At 40.2% G+C, this 21,636-nt stretch overlaps 1 protein-coding gene across 1 annotated transcript in view; it reads right to left on the bottom strand.

Moving 5' to 3' along the window:
• SCD5 (stearoyl-CoA desaturase 5) overlaps window positions 1-20,476 on the bottom strand; it is a 37,236-nt gene extending 16,760 nt beyond the window's left edge. Inside the window, exon 1 of the mRNA XM_039350861.1 lies at window positions 19,844-20,476. Within this exon, the coding sequence (XP_039206795.1) occupies window positions 19,844-20,456 (613 nt within the window). The 5' untranslated portion in view covers window positions 20,457-20,476. The remainder of the gene's footprint in view (window positions 1-19,843) is intronic.
• Between the last annotated feature and the right edge of the window lie 1,160 nt (window positions 20,477-21,636).

The following is a 21,636-nucleotide window of genomic DNA, read 5'->3' as shown; positions in this document are numbered from 1 at the left end:
ACAGCCTCTGGTATCCTTGTGCATTTCCTAATTCTAATTATTATTTCCAGTCCCCACCTTTCTAGCACTCTCAGTAGAATGAGGCAGCCCCATCTAAGTTCCTTGACAATCTCCCACAATGCCCTTGACTAATTGTGGGAAAATACAAGCATAATTGGATACATTGTCCAGAACATTTGGTTCCACTGATAGTGGACGAGGATACCCAAAACGCAGAACCAACCTTGTGGTCTGCATTAAAAGCAGCTCTTGTAACCAAAACTGAGCACAAAATGAGATTGCTATGCTCCTGCTTATCTTAAATAAACAGAGAAATAAACCTATCCATTGTTCATGTCTGTGGCTATCTTCATCACGTAGGACCAACCATGTTTCCTTTGCTTTCAACAAACAAAGGGATTCCTGTTTGCTTGCATGCCTCCTTCCATTTTCAGCGAAGGCAAAAATATACCTCAACCAAAGTGCAAAAATGCATTGTCTGTAAAGATGCACTGGACACTCTTCCAGAGATAATGTCAATCATCGGATGACATGGCCATCAAAGTAAGTCAGCAGGAGAACTCATTCATTCAGTATTCAATGTCTTATGCCAATTGTGAGTTCAGTATCACAATGCTTCTTCTGGGCTGTGCATATGTTGAAAATTATTTTGAAAAAAAAAACCCCAAACAAGTCAGACCATGCTTGAATATAGCCTCTTTGCACAGAAATGTGAAAAAAGATACAGCTGCTTTAATGAGGAACAGAAAGGCACTGTATTTAGGCTTTACTGTGTTCTCCTGAATCACTTTGAAAGCATGTACAGGTTTCCAATCTACACAGCTAGTCCTCGGCTTACGAGCACAACTGGGACCGGAATTTCCATTGCTAAGCAAGGCAGCTTTTAAGTGACTCATGCTTTGATTTTATGACATTTTTGGTATGATGGTTAACTGAACAATGAGATTATTAACCAAATCTAGCTTCCCCCATTGACTTTACTTGTTGGAAGATGGCTGGGAGTGTCGGAAATGGTGATCACATGACTCTGGGATGCTGCAACCATCATAAATACATACTTGGGTTGCCAAGTGCATTAATAACAGCAATGAGGCAATAACAGGAAAGAGGTTTTACACTGCCATAAGAATGGTTATGTAGACAGTGTAAATTATTAGTGAGGAAATTGTAAGACCACACTTGGAATACTGTACTACATCCAGTTTCGGTTGCCCCAATGTAAGAAAGATAGAATAAAATAGAGCTGGAAGGGACATTGGAGGTCTTCTAGTCCAGCCCCCTGCTCAAGCAGAAGAACCCTTACAATTTCAGACAAGTGACTGTCCAGTCTCTTCTTAAAAACCTTCAGTGATGGAGCGCCCACGATTTCTGAAAGCAAGCTGTTCCACTGGTTAATTGTCCTCACTGTTAGGAACTTTCTCCTTAATTCCACGTTGATTTTCTCTTTGGTCAGTTTCCAACCATTGTTTCTTGTCTTGCTCTCTGGTGCTTTGGTGTATAATGTTGACCCCCTCTTCTTGGTGGCAGCCCTTCAAATACTGGAATACTGCTATCATGTCACCCCTATTTCTTCTTTTGTTTACACTAGCCAAACCCAAGTCATGCAGCCGTTCTTCATATGTTTTAGTCTCCAGGCCTTTAATCATTTTAGTTGCTCTTCTCTGAACTTTTTCCAAAGTCTCAACATCTTTTTAAATTGTGGCAACCAAAATTGGTTGCAGCATTCCAGGTGTGGTCTTGCTAGGGTTTTATAAAGTGGTATTAATATTAAATGCCGAGACTCAACAACAGGGGTGTCAAACTGCCGGCCTGTAGGCTGGATGCGTCACGAGGAAACCAAGCCCACCCCATTGCTGGCAATGGGTAAAAGTTTCCGATATGTCGCACGGCGTCACGTGACATTGCGAGTTTGACATGTCTGCTCTAGAAAGACTGCAGAGAAGAGCAACTAAGATGATTAGGAGACTGGAGGCTAAAACATATCAGGAACGCTTGCTAGAATTGGGTATGTCTAATTTAATGAAAAGAAGGACTACTGGTGACATGACAGCAGTCTTCCAATATCTAGGGGGCTGCCACAAAGAAGAGGGGGTCAACCTATTCTCCAAAGCACCTGAAGGCGGGACAAGTAGCAAAGGATGGAAACTAATCAAGGAGAGAGAGCCAACCTAGAGCTAAGGAGAAATTTCCTGACAGTTAGAACAATTAACCAGAGGAACAACTTACGTCCAGAAATTGTGAGTGCTCCAACACTGGAAGTTTTAAGAAGTGATTGAACAACCATTTATCTGAAATGATATAGGGTCTCCTACTTAAACAGGGGGTTGGACTAGAACAGGGCTTTTCAACCTTTTCACCACTGTACCACTTCTAGGATATGGCAACATCCGAGTACCACCAGTTGCCTAGCAAGGTGTCAAAAGCTTGACGACCAAAAAAAAATAAGGGAAAAAAGTGATAAAGTACAGGTAGTTCTGGACTTAGAACAGTTCACTTAGTGACTGTTTGAAGTTACAATGGCACTGAAAAAAGTGCCCCCCAAGCCACAGCCAACCAGACAGCGCCCAGCGGCGCTCTTCCTCCTGTCCAAGGTTTTCATTGTTGCGAATATTTCTGTTGAGGATTGGCAGCGGGGGTGGGGTTGGGGTATTTGGTTTTTATTCCCCCCATCTGCTGGGTGATTGCAACAGGTTTTGGTCACTTCACGTGACCCTGGGACACTGTGACTGTCATAAATATGAATCAATTGCCAAGCATCTGAATGTAAATCACAAGACTCTGGAGATGCTGCAACATTCCAGCTGATCAGTGCTTCTTGTGGGCTCAGCAGAAGCACCAGGATCAGCGCCGAGCTCCAGCTGGAGCCTGGTGCTGATCCTGGCGCTTCCACTAAGCCCTAACAGCCCCGAAGAAGCGCCGATCAGCTGGAAAGCAGCACTGATCCTGGTGCTTCCACTGAGCCCTACAGCCCTATCTCTCGCTCAGGCTTGTGCAGTGCTGCCACCAGTTCAGCTCATTCCCCTCCCCCACTACCACTTTTCTAGGATGGTCGCGTACCACATGCCAGGTACCAATGTACCACAGGTGGTACCCGTACCACTGGTTGAAAAGCCCTGGACTAGAAGACCTCCAAAGCTCTGTTATTCTGTTGTGTGAGGAACAGGCCTATTCAATGCTTCAAAGTGATAACAGCATCTTGGAGCATATGGTGTGTATAAATGAGAACAGTCTTATGACCCTTTAAAGCTCCTTTTCCCGGGATTATGCTGTGGAGGGCAAATCACAATTGCAGGAAAAGTTGCAACTGTTTTAAAGAGCTGCTGGTCATGTTTATGTGCCAGAGGCTTCAAAACCACTTTTCCTTTTCCAATCTGAGGTGTTATGCAGCAGCTCTAAAATAAACTCTGATTATCATTCTAGAATCACTAGCACTGAAATAGCATCATTTCTTGTTGTATTTGGTCTCATTGATTTTTTTGAAGATGAAGGAAAAGGAGGAGGAGGAAGATTAAACAGCTGGACAAAAGAGACGAAAACTGTTCTTCAGGTAGGAAATTCAAGATGCATTGATTAATTCTGGAAGCGATCCCAGGTTGCAGAATGTAGCTAATGATACACATCACACAATAGATCTTTAATCAAGTTACTTGACTAAAGTCAAGCCCTTGGCAGATTTCATTAATATTTGGGATGAAGCAGAATTTGAAAAAAAATATCACAAACTAGAATCCTGATACTGGTAATTTATAATGTTTGGATTCCTTTAACCTGGACACTGGTGAAACCTTCCCAAGAAATGTGCAATTTGTAGACATGTCAAAGATCACAAACATTTGTCAGTAGAGAACATGGCTTAAAGTGAGTGCTGTTCAGTCTAGGTTTGCTGAATCAGCTTAAAGTTTTGCTTTATGTTGTTCCCTTGGGCATCACCTGTCAAAATCAGCTTGCTTTGATTGGACAGGCATGGCTACCATCTTGGTTTGACCCTCCCCCTCCATGGTTCCCCTGGAATGTTTAATACAGGGGTCTTCAAACTTGGCCCTTTTATGACTTGTGGACTTCAACTCCCAGAATTCCTCAGTCAGCATGCCATAAAAGGGCCAAGTTCCTGTTTTAATAGATCCACAGTCTGATTAACTAGCTTCTAACTTCAAAAACAAATTGCCTCAGGATACACCAAATACTTTCATTATATTTATAGGTTGTCTTCTTTCATGTACAACTATCTAGATTGTAGATAGTTCCTTACTTAAGCTAACCATGGCTGAAACACATCATAACAACCACTCCTTTTTTTTTAAAATGTCATGGCCTTATGGCCTCATATTTGCAATATAACAAAAGCTAAAAAAAAAACAAAACTGAAATAGTTTTCTATGAACCAGGTCAGTGTGTCTTATTAAACCGCCATGGTTTTAAGTATTCTCACATCTTTTGTTATGAACCTAACCTATATATCATTGGTTCAATGTGTAAGGGTAAACTAGGACGATATGGGAAAATCTGTTTGATATGACAGTCATGTTAGAATTCTTCATGGTGTGACCAGCTGCATATCTGCAGTGCAAAGTCCAGGTGTCCACTAGATGGCAGCAGAGGTAATTTGTTCAGGTAGTCCTCGACTTGCAACAGTTTGTCTAATGACCAAAGTTACAACGGCACTGAAAAAAGTGAGTTATGATCGTTTTTCACAGTTACGACCTTTCCAGCATCCCCATGATCATGTGCTCAAAATTCAGATGCTTGGCAACTGGGTTCATATTTATGACTATTGCTGTGTTCCAAAATCATGTGATTTCCCTTTTGCCACCTTCTGACAAGCAAAGTCAATGGGGAAGCCAGATTCACTTAACAACCAGGTTACGTACTTATCAGCTGCAATGATTCACTTAACAACTGAGGCAAGAAAGGTTGTAAATGGAGCAAAAATCACTCAATTGTGGTCGTAAGTTGAGGACTGCCTGTATTTCTTTGCTACCAGCCTAAGGATTATGATACAGTAGGTCTACTGATAAGAAGCTGCCTATTGCTATATTTAGTCCAGAGAAGGAAAAAAAATATATACAGGTTTACAAACTATAGGAGAAAATATGCCAAATTACTCAAGAGAGATGGAGATGGATGTCCTATTTTAATTCAGAGAGTGGGGAGAAAGCTAGGAAAAGACTATTAATATTAGTAATAGAAGAAGAGTTCTAAATATAATTAAAATAAGTAGGATTTATTCCAGATTTCCTCTCTCTCTCCCTCCCTCCTTGGATAAAAATGCACCATTTCCTAGTGTCTGGTCTCTTAATAAGATTTTGTTTCTGTTCTTATGCTAAAGGTAAGGAGAATGCAGTAATCTGCTTGCATGTTTTGCACGATGAGGTTTGCAATACTCTGACTGAGAGGCACTCCGCCAAATTGTATAGCAGAAGTACAAGCTGGCTACGGGTAATGAAACCTCCACTCCTCAATTTGCAGAAAAAGCTTAGTTGGCTTTGTAAAAAAATAAAAAATAAAAAAAAAAATAAAATCCTGGCTTAACATTTCAAGAAACTCTATTGCCTTCTGCCTCCTGGCACTATGAAGTTCGGCTATAAGTTCAAAACTAATACCTATTTTTCAGAGAGGAATTGGCCCAATTGAGTGTGCGCACCTTCTCCTCCTCTGCAATACATGACTTTTCCAAGGAGACAAAGAAAATGGGTAAAAAGGAAGTGTTTCAGTGTGTCAGTTTGGTGCAGGGGTAGGCAACCTTGGCTCTTTTATGACTCGTGGACTTCAACTCCCAGAGTTCCTGAGCCAGCCATGCTGAGGGGAAAGGGAGTGTTTCCAAGCTGAGCCATGCTGGCTCAGGAATTCTGGGAGTTGAAGTCCACGAGTCATAAAAGAGCCAAGGTTGCCTACCCCTGGTCTAGTGGTTAAAGCACAAGGCTAGAAACCAGGAGACAGTGAGTTTTTAATCTTGCTTTAGCCATGAAAGCCACCTGGTTGACTTTGAGCCAATCACTGGGGGAGTCTGAGTTCTAATCCCACCTTAGCCATGAAAGCCAGCTGGGTAACTTGGGATCACTAGTAGAGGATGAGTTCTAGTCTGGCCTTTGGCATGAAAGCTGACTGGTCACCTTGAGCCAGTCATTTTCTCTTAGTCTTACTCATCTCACAGAGTTGTTGTTGTGGAAAAAATAAGAGAAGGAAGGAGTATTAGATATGTTTGCTGCCTTGAGTTGTTTATAATAAAATAAATAAATACATAAATGAAATAAATAAATAATAAAATTTAATCCTGAAGCTTTCTTTAGAGCAGGGGTCCCCAACCTTGGCAACTGTAAGACTTGTGGAAGCATGGCTGGCTGGGGAATTCTGGGAGTTGAAGTCCACAGGTCTTAAAAGTTGCCAAGGTTGGGGACCCTTGCTTTAGAGGACATTATTTTTGACAGTATTTTAAAATAATTGCTGCCAGCTGTTAAATATTCCCACTAATTGGTATGACTTCAAACTCCCACTACTCTCCCACTACTCTCAGCCATTCAGCCATCTTAGGATGGGAATGCTGGGAGTTGAAGTCCACACATCTGGAGAAAATGGGGCTACTCTGGGGTGGGCAACTATGGCCCTTTATGACCATGCTGGCTCAGGAATTCTGGGAGTTGAAGTCCACAGATCGTAAAGAGGCCATCATTGCCCATCCCTGGACTATCTTATGCCGTTTCCTTTGTGGCCATTTTGTGGGTTCCCCTTGGCAGCTTAACTGGCTATTGTGGAAAACAATGGCATCAGAAGGAAACTTCCATGTTCTTACATGAATGTGAGCACCTCATTTTCCTTCTTGGCACTGTGGGAAGTCAGAGCCCCAGAGAAGGAAATATTAAAAGGGCAGAAAAATATATTTTTCCTCAAAAGGATTTTTAAAAGCAGGAGCCAACTCTGCCCCCAAATCTCTCTATCCCAAACAGGAGCCAGCCCTATACAAATGCAAATGTAAAACCATCAGAAAGTTTGTCAAGACAAAGAGACTTAAAATCTGCATACCCCACCCAAACTCTAGGAGTCATTAGCCCCATCACCAGGGAAGCAGGATATGATAATAGGATTCTAAGATGACCAACCGTCCTCCTTTAGGGAGGGCAGTCCTCCTTTTGTGAGTTCTGTCCTCCCTCGAAAAGTGTCCTCCTTTTCGATATTTGAAGACTAATCTGCAAGGGTTTTTTTCCCTCATAGAATGCTCAGAACGGCGTTCCGGCACCTTTTTTTGATGTTTTTTTTTCAACTTTTTCATGAGCTGTGCTACTCCCCCTATTGGCTTTCAAAAGCCAATAGGAATTACTGCTGAGCGTGCCAAAACACCTGGCCTGCAAACTTTGCACATGCAAGTTGTCTGCAGCGAAGGCGAATTGGCAGGAACTTTGCACCCCTCCCTGTTACCCAACTACACCATCTCCTATTTAGTCCCGAAGATACCTGGAGGAGACTGGAGCAGCGACGCCATCTGCTAGGGCAATAATGGCTGCAGGCACAAGAGGCAGGGGTGGCAGGGCAGCTGCGGGTGGGGGCGCAGCATGTAAGCATAATCGCAATATAAAATGTTATTGTTATAAATGTTTTTATTATGCATTTATCATATTATAGTGTATTCTGTATTATTGTTGCAATGTATAAAATGTTTCTTTTATTTATGATATTTTTTTCTTCAATTTATTTGTGTCCTCCTTTTCATTGTAAAAAAGTTGGTCACCTTATTAAACCACAGATACCAAGGCCTAGAAAAACACTCAAAAATAGCCTCAAAGTTCATGCCACAGGAACAGGAAACTATTCCAAACAAAAGGCTAGAGAGGGTATAAAAACCTACTACCCATGTGCTTAGTCCCTTCTTTCCTCTGGTCTTTCCTGCAAGAACCATCTTTCTGCCTCTTCAATAAACTGTAACCTTCTTCCCAAAGCAGTCGACATGTTGCTTATTGATCCCCGACTTGGATGAACCAGGATGAAGAGTTTAATCCAACAGCACCCCAAACAATACTGAAAATTAAAATATTTGTTAGAAAACCCTTATACCGGCCTTCCTAAATTTTGTACTCTCAGAGAGATTGAATTATGGTTTCCAGTTACCTGTGTAGTTGGGGATGATGGGAGCTATAATTTAGTACTGGGGTAAGTAGTCTTTTTGGGCTAATGGGCACTTGTGGAATTTGAGATCTTGGTGGAGGAACTATCACAAAATGGCTGCTAGGATGGTTATCTTTTCATAAAATGGTGCCTTGGTGAGTACAGCCAATCACGAAGCATTTTTTTTTTTTTTGAAGGCTGAGTGAAGATACTAATTGCCCTCTCTTCCACCTATGTTTTTTCTTGCCACAGATGTTGCTTACTACTAGGGGTGACATGACATCTTCCAAAATGTGAGGAGCTGCTACAAAGAAGGGGGGGCAACTTATTCTCCAAAGCACCTGAAGGCAGGACAAGAACCAACGGACGGAAACTAATCAAGGAGAGAAGCAACCTAGAACTAAGGAGAAATTTCCTGACAGTGTGTCCAGCTTGTGGAACAGCTTGCCTCCAGAGGTTGTGGGTGCTCCAACACTGAAGAGACTGGGCAGCCATTGGTCTGAAATGGTATAGGGTCCCCTGCGTGAGGGTTGGACTAGAAGACCTCCAAGGTCCCTTCCAATTCAGTTATTCTGTTATTCTTCACGCTGGTGATTCACTCTGGGAATTTCTTGAGGTTTCTGTATGACCCAGAGAAATTTAAAGATGACATTGGGCACAAACCTAATATTGCAAACATAATACCGGTAAGTATGATCAAAGTGTCTCCCTGCCAGGTAAGTATAAACATAGGAATGCAATCTTTAAGTGGCTAGTTCTGAGCTGCTTCCAAACGAAATATTGTCTTCCAAACATCTAATATCTACGTCATAAGGGATTTTATCAGTGACATCAACATAGGGAAAGATAGGGAACTCATAGACTGCAGCAAGCCAGGATATTAGATCATGATTTGTTGAAGAAGCAATCATGATCTGCTTGAACCTACTCTCAATCATACTTGCATACATTTTTTATTTATTTTTATTTTATTTATTAGAGAATAGAATAGAATAGAATAGAATAGAATAGAATAGAATAGAATAGAATAGAATAGAATAGAATAGAATAGAATTGGAAGGGACTTTGGAGGTGTTCTAGTCCAACCCCCTGCTCAGGCAGGAAACTTTATACCATTTCAGACAAATGGTTGTCCAGTCTCTTCTTAAAAACTTCCAGTGTTGGAGCACCCACAACTTCTGAAGGCAACTTGTTCCACTGGATAATTGTTTTCACTGTCAGGAAATTTCTAGGTTGCTTCTCTCCTTGTTTAGATTCCATTCATTACTTCTTGTCCTTCCTTCAGCTGCTTGTCCTGACTGGTGTGCCACTCATGTAATCTAGCAGCATCTCTCAATATAACCTTTTCAGGGTAATGTTTGAAACCTTGTGAGGAGAAGAAACTCATGAGAAATTATAAAGGAGACCTAAGAAACAATAAAAATATTTTCCCCACTGGGAATAAAAAAATATTGAGGGCTGGAAGAAAATACAAATCAAATACAAATCTCATTTTGTATTATAAAATGAAGCCTAGGAAGCCTTGGAAAGGCTGCAGGCAAAACAGTGATTAATGAACTTGATTTTTTTTAAAAAATCCTATTTTTTATTCATTTCTGTGGAACAAGATGACAGTTGTCCATAAATCCATAGCTTAAAAAAATTATAAAGTACCAGCATCTTTGATTTATTGTGTATTCCTCCAGAAAGGGAGGAGAAGTTTTTTTTATATAGAGACATACAGGACATAATTTAGGTCTTGATAAAAAATGTTTGTCAGGAGAGTATTTTTCAATTTGGGAAAGAAGGCAGGGTTATCTCATGCCATCTGTCCACCCTTTCTGTCAGACATGACAGAGGAATTATGATGTAAATACCTGGATGAGAAAAAGTGTAACACTGAAATTTATGTGGAAGCTATTCCAGTTATCTGAAAAAGACAGCTTGTGTGGTTCAGTGGCCCTGCAAAATAGTTATTTTTATAAGCCTTGAGGTTGATACAGTTAAGCCTATGCTCTGTGGACTTTCCCTTGTAATCTTCTGACACTATTTAAGCATGTTCAAACCTATGGAGGATTTTCCATTAAAGAAAGAGAGAGAGAAGTGTTCTTAGCATCAGAAGAGGATGTAAAGATAGAAAGAAATGTTGCAGTGCTTAAAAAAATCCAAATAATAAGGGAACATTTATGAACTAGCTCGAATAATTGATTTTGCAATATTTCAGGATAGTTCTCTGTGTTCTTGATTAACATTTAGACTAATTTCCCAGACAAAAGGGTTCCTGTTTATTTCCAGATTCCCCACCCCACCCCAAGCAGTGCCAAAAAGGTAGGCACTTCGGTCTCATTAAGTGAAAACCCAGCCTTTTGCTGTGGTGGGTTACAGCCTACAGAGAGCTATGATCTAAGATCAATTGTACTGAGATGGCGCAGCAGAAACAGCGTCTCCAAGGGGATCCGAGAACAAAAGCTCAATTATATATATTTTTTCATAACAGCCAGCCACAGATGAGAAGAAGATGCAATAAACAGGTTTAAAATGTTACTTTCTAATGCAGCTTCAGTTTAGGGATTTCTCCGTTTAAACATGTTTGAATTATTTTAAACGCGCCTTTATTAACTGAAATATAAACAACATAGAAATACGATGTTCCAATTGCACGTAAACGCAGCCATAGAAAAATGAAACAGAAGCAGCTAACAAAAAGGAGCAGAGACAGGGGAGGCAATTGTTGCTCAGGTAACCTGAATCAGAACCAACTTAAAAAGCAGCCTTCCTCATTCTATCTCCTTCAAATATGTCAGATTGCAAGCTCCATCCTCCTCAGCAGCTTTGCAATCAAAGTGAGTTTGCATGGCTTTGTAATACCTACATGGTCTCACAGGAGAGAGAGAAAAGATGAATTCACTTGCAACGAACCAGGTTGGAATTTGTTTGAAGATTACTTGGTTGCACAGTCTGATCCAATCATGGCTTATTCCATAAATCACACATAATAAGGTATGGTTTAGCACATAACAGGGTACCAATAGAAGATAATATCTGTAGCTTGAGGATAAACGGTGGGGTCCTTGGTGCTCTCTGAGCTTGGAGTTTTTCCTGCAGATGTTTTATTATCCAATTAGGTAACACCTTCAGTGATAAGCACTGAAAAACTGAAGATGTTACCTAGTAGGGTAATGAAACGTCTGCAAGAAAACAACCAAGCTTACAGAGCACCAAGGATCTTACACAGCAGAGTTCACACAATATGGTTATGAGAACTATAGTCTGATAAGCCAGCTTTCCTTAACCTAGTATCCTCCAGATGTTAACTCCTAGGAGTGCCAAGTAGAATAATCTTTGGACACACCAGTTGAAAATATTGGGAATTAAGGTCAATATGTTTGGAAGACATAAGACTGGGAAAGGCTACCACTTTGCTAAGCCAAAATGTGGCTTGTTTCTTTGAGGCTTAATACGCTCAATGAATCCAACCATTCTGGTTTGCAAATCATAGGTTATGGCTTTGGGTATTGGGGATTTGTTGGAATTTGTTGTTGGAATGTATTTATATGCAACAACTACAGTACTATTCAGCCAATAGATAGCAGTATTTAAACATTTGGGTCTACTCTATGGTATATACCAGGAGTAGGCAACCTTGGCTCTTTTATGACTCGTGGACTTCAACTCCCAGAATTCCTGAGCCAGCATGGCTCAGCTTGGAAACCTCTCCCTTTCCCCTCAACATGGCAGGCTCAGGAATTCTGGGAGTTGAAGTCCATGAGTCATAAAAGAGCTAAGGTTGCCTACCCCTGATATATATCTATACAGAAGTCCCCAACCTTTTGGGCACCAGGGACCGGTTCCAAGGAGAAAGGTTTTTCTGTGGACTGGAGAGTGTGTGGTTTTATGTGCTGCCTGCATCCCATGGATGGGGCTTTGCTTGTTTGTGCAGACCGGTTGCTGGTATGCCGCGGCCCAGTACCGATCCCCAGACTGGGGGTTGGGGACCCCTGCTCTATACTTCCAAAGATGCTTTTTCAGGAGGCAACTGGACTTTCTTGTTTTTCTTTGAAGACATTTCAATACTCATCCAAGAAGCTTCTTCAGCTCTGACTGGATGGTGGAGAATGGAAGGATTTATACTCCTTGCAAACAGCTAGTCATTTGCATTCTTTTAGAGTGTCGTTGAGGCCACCTGGAGGTTATCTGTGTCCTCAGGGTCGCCTGAGTAGTGCAAATGGGTATGGAGCCTTCTTTGAACTGTTGAAAGGGCTATGTTGTAGACTGGAGATAGATGAGGTCATATCCGTCCCCCTCTGTTGATTGACATAGATGGCCTCTTTGGCCCCTCTTTCAAACCAGCGGTCCTCTCTGTCCAAGATGGAAGAGAAAGAACTGGAGAAGATAACAAAATACAAAAGACCTGCAAATAGACATAGAATGACTGTGGCAACAGAAGACAAAGCTAATATCAATAGTAATAGGCGGGTTAGGTGCAATCCGAAAACAACAGGAGCAACACTAGAACGCCATCGGCCTTGACAAATTCACATCAGTCAATTGCAAAAGGCAGCCTTACTCAGAACAGCTTACATCCTACGATGATACCTCTAACACCATCAAATATCCACATCTGCCTGTCCCAGGTCCTTGGTAAGCATTCGATAGGTAGACAAAAATGCCAACTCCAGTCTGAACATCTGGTTGACCGTGGACAGTACCATAATAATAATAAAATAAATAAATAATATATAGGTTTTTGTGCCTTTCTAACAAGACAATGGTGAGAATCAAATTACAAAGCACTGGCTTGTCCATGGTTCCCTCAGGTTTATCTGGTTTTATAGTTACATAATTGCCATAATTAATAGCATTGACATGCCCAGTGGAGTCCCCAGCAGCTTTATTATTAACTTCAAAAAAAAAAGAGCAGAATTTGGCATTCTGCTTTTATGTTCACTCATACAAGCAAAGTCTTTTAGTAAAGCTTCAGAGTGTCTCAAATTGCTTTTTTTTGGGGGGGGGGGGGAATTGTATGACTTTCCTTTCAATGTTGAGAATGGCTTCACCACACGACACCCGTGGCCACCTGCAGCTCCTAAAAGCTTATGCTTTTTAATAAAGTTTAAAAGCTGTGCATGGGGTTCTTGTGATATTTGGCTATCATAAACTAATACATCTCTCTGCACTTCGGTGAAGCAAATACCAAAAGAAAGGAAACCCTGCATATTTTATATGTTATTGTTTTCCTGCACAAACTCTCACTGTTTTATTATCTGCTTCTCTACACTGACTTTTGGTCTTCCTTCCTCTCCGTCATTGTCCTTCAGAATCTTGGAAAGTAGCCCAAATTAAAGCAATTCCAAAAAGATATATTGCCTGAACTAGACCAAGAATGAATGAATACAAAATAATTCTAGTCTTGGGGGAAAATACTTTTTCTGTTAGGTCTAATTCACTCAAGCAGCTACCCCATCCTTTATTTAAAATTAATATAAGTCAGGTAAACTGCCAAATACAAGACAGAATGAGTGTATTTCAACTTTTGGAACTATACATACATACATACATACATACATACATACATACATACATACATACATACATATATACCTGTCTCGACTCCTGAGAACTTGAAAGAAACAACTCCCTGATGTTTTCTTGGCCACATTTTTTAGAAGTTAATTGACCTTGTCTTTTTTCTAGGACACAGAGAGAGGGACTGGCCCCAGAGTCATCCAACTGGCGTCATGCCTAAGAAGAGACTAGGTCTCCAGGTCCCCTGATTTCCAGTGCCTTAAACCACTAGACCAGTGGTTCTCAACCTTTTTGATGCCGCGACCCCCAACCGGTCGTAAATCGAGGACTACTCAACCGGTCGTAAGTCGAGGACTACTCAACTGGTGCAGCACCGTTTGCAGAATGGGACTTTTGGCGGGCTCAGCAGGGCAGAGACAGCCTGGACAATTCCTATTGGCTTGTGAAAGCCAATAGAATTAGACTCCATTCAAGAGAGTCTAGTCTATTGGCTTTCAAAAGCCAATAGAACAAAAGGGAGTAGCACAGCTAAAGAAAAGGGGGAAAAAAATGGCGGTCTGCGTTTGGCGACCCCCGTGAAATGGTCGTTCGACCCCAAATGGGGTCCCGACCCACAGGTTGAGAACCACTGCACTAGACCAAAGTCATAGACAGCCATGATCAATGCTTCTCACTTCCATTCCACTAATGGAGCCAGAAGGTAAGATTCTGTATAAATGTTAATGTACTTTGTAGCAGTACCTTATCCAAGTCTTTGGGGAATTCTGAGTGTATTATATTTAACTTGACTTAGCAAGTTTGCAAGGCAGCCTATTGTTATTCCTAAATGTCACAGATTATCTTTCTTTGCACACATACACCTGTTCTTGGAGATATAGATCCTTCATCTTTGGGAGTTTCAGAGTAAAGAGATAAAAGTAAAGATTCTTATTAGGGAAATCCTGGGGACTGCCTGGACACCTCCATGTTAACCATATGGAAGTTGTTTGTCATTGCCATTTTCTAGAATTTGTTTAATGTCCCAGTTTAGCTTATAGTCCTGAGAAATTATGGGGATCATCCTTTCAGGTCTAACTAAATTCAGGTCTGTTTAGCTTTGGGGGAATCAGCCAGATGATACCACTTGCTATGAGAAAATGTGAGATAACGAGAATTCTCTTCTTAAATTGGCCAAAAACAAACAAACAAACAAACAAACAATTGAATAGGATGTTTGGTCTAATGCACTAAATTGGCATGCAAGGAATTCATTCTTCAAAATAATTGTAAATAATTACATTTTCTAGATTAATGTACCCAATGGAGCCCTGATATAGTAGTTTTTACTAGAAAAACAACACGAACAGCATTGATTAGGCTAATTTAAACAAAGATCAGAATTGGGCAAGTCATACATCATCCCTTATGACATTTTATGGAAGTGAAAGTTGGATTTTGAAGCAGGAAAGGAAGAGAATTGATGCCTTTGAACTTTGGTGTTGGGAGAAAATTCCTGAGAGCACCATGGAGAGCCAAGAAAACAAACAAATGGATCATTGAACAAATCAATCCGGAATTCTCACTGGGCACAAATGAGCAGGCTTAAATTATCCTGTTTCAGACACATAATGTAAAGTCCCGGTGCTCTGGAGAACGGTCTAGTGCTGGGAAAGATGGAGGGAAAGAGAAGAAGAGCAGCAAGATGGATGGATTCAGTTATAGTAGCCTTGAGTGCATGGTTGGAAATGTCAAAGGACCAGGTTGCGGCAGATCATCAAGGAGAAGATCAATCTATGCAGTCACTAAACAACAATGACTTCGTGGGATGTAATCAAATTATTGAAACCAGGGGTGTCAAACCTTGGCAATTTTAAGACTTGTAGACTTCAACTTCCAGAATTTCCTAGCCAGCCAGTTGAAGTCCACAAGTCTTAAAATGACCAAGCCTGGACACCCCTGACTTAAACCAAAAACCACTGAAGCAGATGCTTAATTCTTTTTCCATCTCTCTGCTCTATTCCCACTTCTCCAAATATAGTAAGCAGCCACATCACCTGTAACAATATCCATTTAATGTGTCTCGTATTTATGCAGCAAGATTTCAGGGGGAGCCCTGGTGGCACAGTGGCTAGAATGCAGTATTGCAGGCTAACTCTGCCCACAACCTGGAGTTCGATCCTGACTGGCTTAAAGTTGTAGACGTAAAATGAGAACCCAGATTGTTAGGGGCAGTATGCTGACATTGTAAACAATCTAGAGAGTGCTGTAAAGCACTATGGAGCAGTATATAAGTCTAAGTGCTGTTGCTATATCCTCCAAACTGCTCACCTTTCAGTCATCAAATCTCACTGACAAAGCCAGCTTTCTGAAATTGCATTGTTTTTTTAACTGTCTGGGGAACTTTTCCAAGAAGGCATCTGTGTTCAGGGGTGATGGATCTTGTGCCAAGGTTAAAACAGGGAGAACAGTAACAAAATGGTTCACCTCTTAATCTCTATAAACAACCCACATAACTTACAAGTTATGACTCTGAACTCTTATAAGAACAAGTGCTTTATCCAAGGTGGAAAGGGAAGAGATTTACAGATCCCAAGTAGCACTGAACCCTGATTAATAAATGATTTCCTTCCTTTATTCCACCTCTGCCCCAGCAAATTCTGGATTTTTTAAATTAATCATTATTTCCCAAGACAGTTAATCACCCGGGGGGGGGGGAACCCTGTCCCAAACAAACAGTGTAGGGATGTAGAGTAACTTATGAGAATGGGGTGGGTGATTAGAATTGTATTGTTCCTCCAAGAGGAAAACCATTATTATTACGGGGGGGGGGAGAGGTTTCATTAAACAAAATTAACAAAATTAAGACTTGTACTCCTGAGCAACCAAGATTCATTCACAGCTATCCTTTTTAATTTTCGGAAAAGGATTATCATTGCTATAAAAATATTTTAAAAAGAAAAGCACAGTAAAGCTTTTCATAAAATGTAGGCCCAGCAGACCAGTTCATTATTTTTTTGGGGGGTCTTTATTACCAGTTTTTCCATCTGATGCCTTCTGGCAGTTTACAGAATTACAGACAACATAAATGTATCATGTAGCACATTCCCATATGCTAAACCTGGCATTTCATAACATCTCCTCCTCTTCAACTGGTAAAAGCTCATTTTAAATTGATTTAATAGAAAAAAAAAGAAATCCCACAACAACCATGATGGTAGAAAATACTTATCCAGATTTTCTTACTGGCCCCATCACTTCTGGCTGTTTGATTGTTTGGGCTCTTTATAAGCTGCCATCTCTGGATTTCATAGAATAGAATAGAATAGAATAGAATAGAATAGAATAGAATAGAATAGAATAGAATAGAATAGAATAGAATAGAATATAGAACAGGAATAGAATAGAATAGAATATAGAACACGAATAGAATAGAATAGAATAGAATAGAATAGAGAACAGAACAGAATAGAATAGAATAGAATAGACTATAGAACAGGAATAGAATAGAATAGAATAGAATAGAATAGAATAGAATAGAATAGAGAATAGAATAGAATAGAATAGAATAGAATAGAATAGAATAGAATAGAACAGAACAGAACAGAATATAGAATAGAATATAGAACAGGAATAGAATAGAATAGAATAGAATAGAATAGAATAGAATAGAATAGAATAGAATAGAATAGAATAGAATAGAATAGAATAGAACAGAACAGAACAGAACAGAACATTGAATAGAATATAGAATAGAATATAGAACAGGAATAGAATAGAATAGAGCAGAACAGAACAGAACAGAATAGAATCTGGAAGGGACCTTGGAGGTCTTCTAGTCCAGCCCCCTGCTCAAGCAGGAGGATCTATACCATTTCAGACAAGTGACTGTTGACTCTAGCCTCTTCTTAAAAACCTCCAGTGATGGAGCGCCCACGATTTCTGGAGGCAAGCTGTTCCACTGGTTAATTGTCCACACTGTCAGGATGTTTCTCCTATCTCTAGCCCACTCTTACAGTAAAAGCTGAAGCATCATTTCTTCACTTAAGGAGGAGAAGACAGACTCTAAACCAATTTATGTGACGCTTAACACCCAGTTCACACATTCAAAAATATGTTAGCCTTTCTTCATTTCTACTTTTCCAGTGTTTGCCATGGAAAAGGGGGGAAGGAAAAATTTCCACACAGAAGAAAACCAAGCTAGTATGAGCATTAATGTAATGTTGCACAGCTGCTGTGCTTAGGAGAAGTCTGTAAGCGTATTTTACATTGGCAAACTGATGTGAGAAGGGAGCAGAGAACAAAGCACACCAGTTGCTTCACAATGGGGATACGCTGGGATTATAAGAGGAACAGGTTTTCAATCCACCCAAAGGGGATATAGGTTTCTCTTTGACAATGGTATGGTGAGAGACCTGGTTAAGGTTCTTGACAATAAGAAGGGTTTTTGACAGTAAGAACAATCAACCAGTGGAACAGCTTGCCTTCAAAAGTTGTGGGTGTTCCAACATTGGAGGCTTTTAAGAAGGAACTGGACAACCATTTGTCCAAAATGATAGAGTTTCCTACTTGAGCAGGAGGTTGGACTAGAAGACCTTCAAGATCCCTTTTAACTCTGTTATTCTCGTTTCCTCAAATTAGAAAGTTCTGAATCCTGATCTGCCTTCCCTACATGATTATCCTAGAAAAACATCCTATTCTGGGAATCTGGGCCATTTTGGTAATGCAGTCTAAGTACGTATTTCCATTTGCTTTGCTTTGTCCTTTAGTATCTGATTATTTCATATTTTATCCTCTGCCCCATTATTATAATTCTTTTTGTAGAAACCTTGTTGAGTTTTTATCAGCCTGCAAAACACCATGGAAATAAGAACAAGCTAAACCTAGATATATAATTATTCAGCAGCATAGGAAAAAGACGATCGTGATGCACAAACATATTTTCTTTATACGGTTTGCACAAGAATTAAATTTTCTTTACACAGTTTCCACAGGAATTCAAAGTCAGGTGTCACCTTTAAATCATTTTTCACATCTTGGTATGAAATTTGGCTTGCAAGGTTAGCACTGAATTAAATCAAATGCGTTGGCAGTTAAGGCTACTCAGCAGCAGATTGAGAATAGAGCTATCTCCCTGCATTGTCTAAAATTAAAGAAGCTGACAACACAATAAGAAAAATATTCACAAAGCAGAAGAACATCTGTCCTAGCTGCAGGAAATAAATGGAAAAATCCATATTGCTATGGATTACACCTTCAAAAGCAAATAGTACAACTACTGAGAGTTAGAATTATTCATTACCTTTCTGAAATTGTCTCTCCTCAGTCCCAAAAGCCACTATCCTATAATTATTGCCCTGGAAATAATTTCCCTGAACTTAGTGGCGCTACTAAATAATTATGTATAGGATTTCACTATGGTTATACTCTTACGCATCACGAAGTCAAAACTGGACAAGTACTGGTGAATAATAAAAAAAAGACTTTCCTATAAGAACCACCTGCTAAAAGCAAAACAAGAAAACACTCTAAATCTTGAAAGCAAGCTTCTAAAAAATAGAATTCTTACAAATCAGTGAGAGCAACCTCACTTCATGAGTTTTAGATACGGAAACAGGTTTCTTTATTATCACGTCCTTAGTAATATTGCCTTTTTTCTTATAAATATATGATACCTTTATAATACAAAATATTTATGAGATGCTGTACAGTATCAGTGTTTTACCCTAAGGTTGGATGCATATAGCCCATCCAGGCTACCTCAAAGGGGGGCGTTTACAAGGTCAATTCCTGCAGATTTGTTAGCTCTGAGCTACCCTTTTGTCTAAATAATCCAGCAAATTATAAGATTAATCAGGATTCATGCTGTGATCAGGCCCGTTGATGAGTAAAAACCTGAGATTTTAATCTGTTAGGAAAAGCACCAAAAACAGAATAGATTTATTTAATCTGGATGAATCAGTCGCAAGAGTTTCATTTTTCAAATGCTTCTAAAGAATGAATGATATTCTTGCAACAAAACTGGAAGTTTGTAACCTACTGAATCTAGCCAGTCCTTTTGCACCAGTAAGCGAAAAATAATAACAATAACAATAATAATTCTACAGTAATGCTCCCCCCCCCTTCTTAAACAGGCACTCCATTATGAATGAATTTTCCTGAGGAACAGACCTCTCTGAAAGAATCCGAAATTGCATGAATTGCATGAAAACAAGACAACCTTACCTCATGGAGGAAAATGCTTTAAAAAAAGAAAAAAGAAACTTACTCCAGATCAGAGTATACAGATGGGCCTTGGGAATGAGAAGAAGGGAATACACAGCCCCAATGTGAAGCAAGGCCATTAGGATGACATTCCTCCACACAATTATTTGCTTGTGTTCCACTTTCTGCTTGTTTTCTTCTTCTCTTGATCCAAAAGGGCTCTCGGCTTGTCCATTGCAGGACGTGTCTGTCTCTCCATCTCTCATGCTCTTGGTTCCTAGCTTGGACATGATGGCCCAGAAGAATACCACACTCGGTGGTGGACCTTCACGGACTGCAAACGCCGGTAGAAATTCTTGCTTTGATTGAGGGACTGGAAAGGCAGGGGGGGGGAGACAGGGGGACGAAAGCCTACGATTCTCTTTTGTTCTAGGGGTCGGGCTTCCGTTTCTCTTTCCCCTCCCTTCCTTGCCTTTCTCCCTTCCTCTTCTTTTCTTTCCCAGGACTGTTGTGCAAAGGTGTCTAGGGATGCGCAGCTTGGAGTCGAACAGCTGTTGCCAGCATATTATCCATGCTGCTGCTGCTGTGGCAAAGCTGAACTCCTCACAGTAATGAAAAACTGGGGAGGGGGGCAGGGGAGAAGGAAAGAGAAAGAGAATGGGAGAAAAACCCTGCATAGCTACAGCCAATCATATGCGTGCTCTTAAAGAGGGATGGAGGGAGGGATAAAGGGATGGAGAGCAAGCAGTGCACAATCCCTGCCTTCTGCTGCTGCTGGTACGTATGGGTGAAGCTGCATGGACAGAAATTCTCCAGCTCTGATAAAGAAGAAAGCTGTGCAGATATTCCCGATGCAACTGGAATCAGAGGGAGAGAAGATCGGTTTGGGATGAGGAATAGCCCAAGGCATTTGGGGCTTGGTGTGCAAACCATGGTTAAAACCAAAAGAAATGAGGGTGATCAGTGAAACCAGATCCTGAATGTGGTAGGGTTATGTGAAGGTCTGCCAAAGGAGACAAGAGTGGAATATACTATTAGTACATTTTGAACCTTTGTAGTTTGCAAGAAAGGTCTTTGCTATTCGGATCAAAGCAATCACAATTCAGATGCAGGGATCTATCATTCTCTCTCTCTCTCTCTCTCTCTCACACACACACATCTATCTATCACCTATTTATCTTTATCTCTTTCATCTATCTTTCGTCTATCTCACTATCTATCTCTTTCATCTATCTTTCATTTATCTATTTATCATCTATCTATCTATCATCTATCTATATATCTTTCATCTATCATCTATCATCTATCTCATCTATCATCTATTTCTCACCTATCTATATCTTATCTATATCATCTATCTATCTTTTATCTGTATCTTCTATCTATCTATCTATCTATCTATCTATCTATCTATCTATCTATCTATCTATCTCTATCTTTATCTATTATCTATTATCTATCATCTCTCTCATCTCTCTATCTATTTATATCTATCTATCTATCTATCTATCTATCTATCTATCTATCTATCTATCTATCATCTATGTGTTATATTCTTTTATAAGAATTCCAACGAAACACTGAAGAACCAACATGCTATACCCATATTCCCCAGTTTAGGATTTCCCAATTGCTTTGAACCATGATTATAAATACGTCATCATGGCAAATCTAATATCTACAGGGGCATCAAGCCCAGAGAAGCTGATTTAAGCTCTTATGAAGCAGGTAGATAAGGAGAGCAGCTGAAAATAATCCATAATGCAAGATGTTTAACAGCTTTTCCCAACCCATTATCCTCCAAACATTTTGTTCTGCAGCTTTCATTGTCCATCAAGAAAGTTGGAGGATTATCTG

The sequence above is a fragment of the Crotalus tigris genome, unplaced genomic scaffold (genome assembly GCF_016545835.1).
Source record: "Crotalus tigris isolate CLP2741 ecotype Arizona unplaced genomic scaffold, ASM1654583v1 scf7180000018362.2422785, whole genome shotgun sequence".
In the NCBI taxonomy this organism is placed as follows: Eukaryota; Metazoa; Chordata; class Lepidosauria; order Squamata; family Viperidae; genus Crotalus; species Crotalus tigris.
The sequence above is the reverse complement of the archived record's forward strand: the minus strand, read 5'-3'. Positions and strand labels throughout refer to the sequence as shown.